The sequence below is a fragment of the Lithobates pipiens genome, unplaced genomic scaffold (genome assembly GCF_037356315.1).
Source record: "Lithobates pipiens isolate NorthernLeopardFrog02 unplaced genomic scaffold, aLitPip1_a1.2 Scaffold_8, whole genome shotgun sequence".
Lineage (NCBI taxonomy): Eukaryota > Metazoa > Chordata > Amphibia > Anura > Ranidae > Lithobates > Lithobates pipiens.
Genome location: NW_027507903.1, coordinates 678,837,424 through 678,842,324, shown reverse-complemented (window position 1 = coordinate 678,842,324; position 4,901 = coordinate 678,837,424). Strand labels below are relative to the sequence as shown.

The window sequence follows — 4,901 nt, the reverse complement described above, 5'->3', positions numbered from 1 at the left end:
CTATTGCACCGCATCCAAGAATCTGAAAGGTTAAGAAGGGTAACCTGTGATCACTAAAGTAATTCCTCATCACGATGAACCCAATATTGCAATATGATACTGGTTGAGGGTGAAAGTGAGGTTTACCTGTTGATTTGTTCTGAATGGCCAAGGGACAGGTTCCCCAGCTGCATAGTAGACCAATGAGACCAAACCTTACTACAGAAAAATGTCCGCTTTGTTATTTATGTCCTATAAAAACAACCAACCATGAGTTAAACTTTTTTTTTTTTTTCTTATTTACAGAAATGTTCAAAGGTCCATGAAACCACTTGAAGAGAGTCTCCGATAATATCCGACTTTAATTTCTCTTCTGTCATTGATGGCTTCTGCTGATCTGAGAGCTGAGCTGGAATGTTCCGTCTGTCTGAATATTTATGCCAATCCTGTAATGCTGAAATGTGGTCACAACTTCTGCCGAGACTGTATTGATCGCGTGCTGAATACACAGGAAGGGTCTGGAGATTACTTCTGTCCTGTATGCAGAAAAAGGTTCAGGAGTCGTCCCGCGCTGCACAGGAACATATCATTACATAACATAGTGGTGCACTTCCTGTCTGCTCAGCAAGATCTGGAGAAGTCCAGGGTCTTCTGCACCTACTGTGTAGACTCTCCTGTACCTGCTGTTAGATCCTGTCTGTTCTGTGAGGTTTCTCTGTGTAATAAACACTTGAGAGGCCACAAAAAGTCTCCAGAACACATCTTAACTGACCCCACCTTGTCCCTAAAGAGCAGGGAATGCTCCGTCCATAAGAAGATCCTGGAGTATTACTGCACTGAGGATGAGACCTGTATCTGTGTGTATTGTTGTGTGATTGGAGGACATAAAGGACATGAGATGGAGTCACTGGATGAGGCTTCTGAGAAGAAGAAGGAGACACTTAAGAATGTTTTGCAGAAACTTCTGACAAAGGGAGATGAGATGGAGGAAAGAGTCCACAGTCTGCAGGAACACCGGAGGAAAGTAGAAGAAAAAACAGCTGGTGACACCGAGAGAGTCACTGCCCTGTTTAAAGATCTCAGGAGACGTCTGGAAGACCTGGAGAAGAGAGTTCTGAGGGAGGTCTCCAGGCAGGCAGAGCAGGTCTCCTACTTTATGTCAGAGCTGGAAATAAAGAAGGAGGAGCTGTCCAGGAAGTTGCGTCACATTGAGGAGCTGTGTAACATGACGGATCCACTGACTGTCTTACAGGAATCAGACACGGGTGACTTGTGTGATACTGAGGATGGAGATAATGAGGACAGAGAGAGACATGAGAAGCTCCTCCATGATGGAGGGGGTCTGGATGTGGCGGGGGTCTTACACACCGGTTTATCTGATATAATAACAGAGGTAAATGTATACTTCTATATACAGAAACCTGCAGACATTTTACTGGATGTAAAGACCACTCATAATCAGATACAGATATCAGATGACGGGAAAACTGTATCCAGGTCAGATAGAGACTGTAATTACCCAAAACTACCAGAGAGATTTCAGGAGTGTCCTCAGGTGTTGAGCACTCAGAATTTTTCCTCAGGGAGACATTACTGGGAAGTGGATACCGGAGGATCAGTTGACTGGAGAGTCGGGATGTGTTATCCCAGTATAGACAGGAGCGGATTGAAGGCAGGAATTGGAAATGATGATAAATCCTGGGGTTTGTACAGGTATAATAATCAGTATTGGGTTACACATGACAGTAAATCCCTCCTCTTGAATGCCAATATCTCCAGTCACAGAGTCAGAATATATCTGAATTATGAGGCCGGGCGGATCTCCTTTTATGATCTGTGTCACCCGATCCAACACCTCCACACCTTCACCACCACCTTCACCGAGCCCCTCCATGCCGGGCTAGGTATAGGAGGAGGTTGTATAAAGATATGTGGGGGGGAATCGGGAGATGTGAGAACTCCACCCAGAGTCTGACATCACAGGGAAGAGAGGTGGGATTAGTTCATTGGTCAGCCAATGCTTGGAGGAAGTGGTGGTTCTGTAATGGGAGAAGTGTGCTATCTGTCACTGCAGGACTTCTTCTGAATATACTGGTCACTCGGCTGTGTTTTACTTAAGTCATTAACCCAGAAAAAAGCATACCGTAAATGAGACTCAACGTTTCAGAATTCCTTATCTGTATATTTATTTGCTCCGAGTCAGACATTTATTGAAGTCAAAGCATTGGCATGACAGCCAGAGCACGGGAATTTTCAAAAAAAGCATTTTGAAAGCCCTCATGATTCTCTCATGACAGATGCCCTTTAAATATAATTAATGTAATTTATTTGCTCTGACTATGCTATGATATTAATAAGTACCATTGGACATGTTAATGTGCTATATATAATGTAACCAAAGTGACAAGTGCTATAGCTATATCTTCCAATGATTATTTTTTGTAACTATTTCACGAGTCCATAAATATCACAAAAATTCATCTTCAATAAAGTGTCTTGTGAAAAGATCCAAATTCCGTGTCCATACTCCTGATCAGTGGCGTAGGGAGGGGGGGCTGGAGCCCCAAATGGGTCTCCGAAAATCCTCGGGTCTCAGGCATGCACCATTGTATTGTTAGCCCCGAGTGACATAGCAAGTCCCGCCTTCTGGAGCCTGTAGCGCCTATGATGGATGTCCCATTGGTCCAAGGCCGGGACAGTGAGACTTGTGACGTCCATCATAGGCACTGCAAGCTTCAGATGGTGGGAATTACTATGCGGCCGCCACGCCACAGCACTATGAGATCTCGGCGCTGGGGCGGGCAGCTCTCCTTTCCTCCTCTGGCTGCCTGCTGTGATGATGATGGGCACGCCGCACACTGCACACCATGGCTGAGCTGAGCTGCAGGAAACATAAAGTCTGTCTCCTGGTCAGGTAGGTTCGTGTATGTCGGGTAGGTGAGGTCAGTATAGGTATGTCGGGTAGATGAGTGTATGTAGGTCAGTGTGTCAGGTGAGTTTAGTGGTCAAAATTTGATGGGCACTGGTAAGCCAGGCAGCAACCAGCAAGTGAGCTTACCCCCACCACACAACAACCCCACGCCACTCAAATCCCCCCCCCCCCCCGGTTTAGGCTAATGGACAGACCACCATTGCCTGGAAAACATTGAAGAAGGAATCGTATTGGAAGTGATTTCTTTATAATAAATGGAGATGAAGCATTTCCTCAGATTGGGTTGTGCTCACTATGATATGGGGAGGTTCTAGAACCCCAAAAGACCCGTGACACCGGGGTTACTGTGTATATTCAGGATGAGCCCCGCCACCGCACACTGCGTGATCTGAGCCAGAGAAAGCCCCGCCCACATCCACCAATAGGGATCAGCATAGAGGCCGATAGGGGGAGGGGCTGGAGGATGACACTCCTACACAGGGACTTCTGCAGGTCACATTACAAACAAGGCAACCCCCAGATGGACATGACCTGAAATGATGGAGGTCTTCTGATGTCTTTCACTTTCTGATATACCCTCCAACTTCAAAGACTCCCACAACCACCTCATCTGAGGATCCTATGAGGGGGTCACACTTGCCCATTTTAATGCAGAAAAGCAAATGCCCTTTGCTGGATGAAAATGCATTTTATGTAGAAGTGTCATTGTTTTCCTATGTGGCTGGTCACTGCTATGTGCTGAAGTTTAATCACTTAAGGACTGAGCCGCTTTCTGAGATTTGGTGTTTACAAGTTAAAAACTGGTTTTCTTTATCATACATCATAGGACACAGAGTCTCAAGTAACTACTTGGTGGGTTATAGGCCTAACTTCAGGTGTTGACACTGGTATAACCAATACAGGAAGTTGACTCCCCTATATAACCCCTCCTCCTTCCAGGAGCACTCAGTTTTTTCGCCAGTGTCCAAGGTGTTGGTCACGAGTGAAGATGTGCTCTGCGGAGCTCCAGGAGGGATCCATGCCGGATTTAAAGAAAAAAGTTTGTCGTACACACGATCGGATGTTGCTCCAAAACAGCTAATTTGCATGTTTGTTGTCAAAAAGTCTGATTGTGTGTATGGGCCTTAAGAGACACCAGAGCGCTGGGCACGTAAGGGTGTAAACGGGCTTTTCCAGACAGGAAAAACTATTGTTACTTAGTAGCAAAAGAACTGTTATTTTGTGTGTACCTCTGCTTGTGCTTTGCACTATGTCTTCCAGACCTACCATAAAGGTACCTAAGGTGTCACCCCCCCCCCCAGGCGCTGGGAAGATCAGACATGGCAAGCCAGGGTGAGTCATTGGAAGCTAGCGGTGGTGCAACTGCTTCACACACTTCAGCCCCTGTAGAGGTGACTGAAGATGCATTTCCCTCTGCCTTGCAAGGCTTAGAAGGAAGATTAGCGGCTTTAATCGCGTCCTCAATCCAGTGTATAGGAAGTGCCTTAGATCCCCCCCTCCCCCACCTTAGACTCTTTACAGTCAGTGGAGGGTCCAAGAGAATTATGGGGACAGGATGGGGTATTGCCCTCAGATGATCGGGAGGAAAGACATGCGATTATTTCTCTGCAGAGGAAACAATACTTGAAGTTCCCAAGGATCCCTACTTCACAATCTGAAGTACAGAGGCTTGCAAAGATGGTTCGCTCTACTTGCATGCTACCCCTAACAGAGTTGGCTGTAGGGCCGGTCTCTTGGGTTCTTTGAAGCCTTTACAGCCTTTACAGCCTTTGCATGCGTTTCCTGTCCACGTATTACTAAAAAAGCTTATTTATACCGAATGGGATCATCCGGATAAGCATTTTTTTTCCCTTCCAAAGAGACTCGCAAAGCTCTATCCTATGGAAGTAAGATTCACTAAAAGATGGAAAGTTCTAATTTTTTTTTTTTTTTTTTTACCCAGTGGACAATGCGCTTATGCTTAAAGAGCCAACAGATAAGAAGTTGGAAG

At 45.8% G+C, this 4,901-nt stretch overlaps 1 protein-coding gene across 1 annotated transcript; it reads left to right on the top strand.

Annotated features, from left to right (window-relative positions):
* Positions 1-289: 289 nt before the first annotated feature.
* Positions 290-2,460, top strand: LOC143964316 (E3 ubiquitin-protein ligase TRIM39-like). The gene has a single exon (XM_077474015.1). It carries the CDS (start codon positions 362-364, stop codon positions 1,952-1,954), a length of 1,593 nt encoding a protein of 530 aa, XP_077330141.1. The 5' UTR covers positions 290-361; the 3' UTR covers positions 1,955-2,460.
* The last annotated feature ends 2,441 nt before the right edge of the window (positions 2,461-4,901 follow it).

Bases quoted from the DNA above. Each gene is read 5' to 3' on its own strand.
- LOC143964316 (XM_077474015.1), top strand. From the start codon at position 362: ATGGCTTCTGCTGATCTGAGAGCTGAGCTGGAATGTTCCGTCTGTCTG.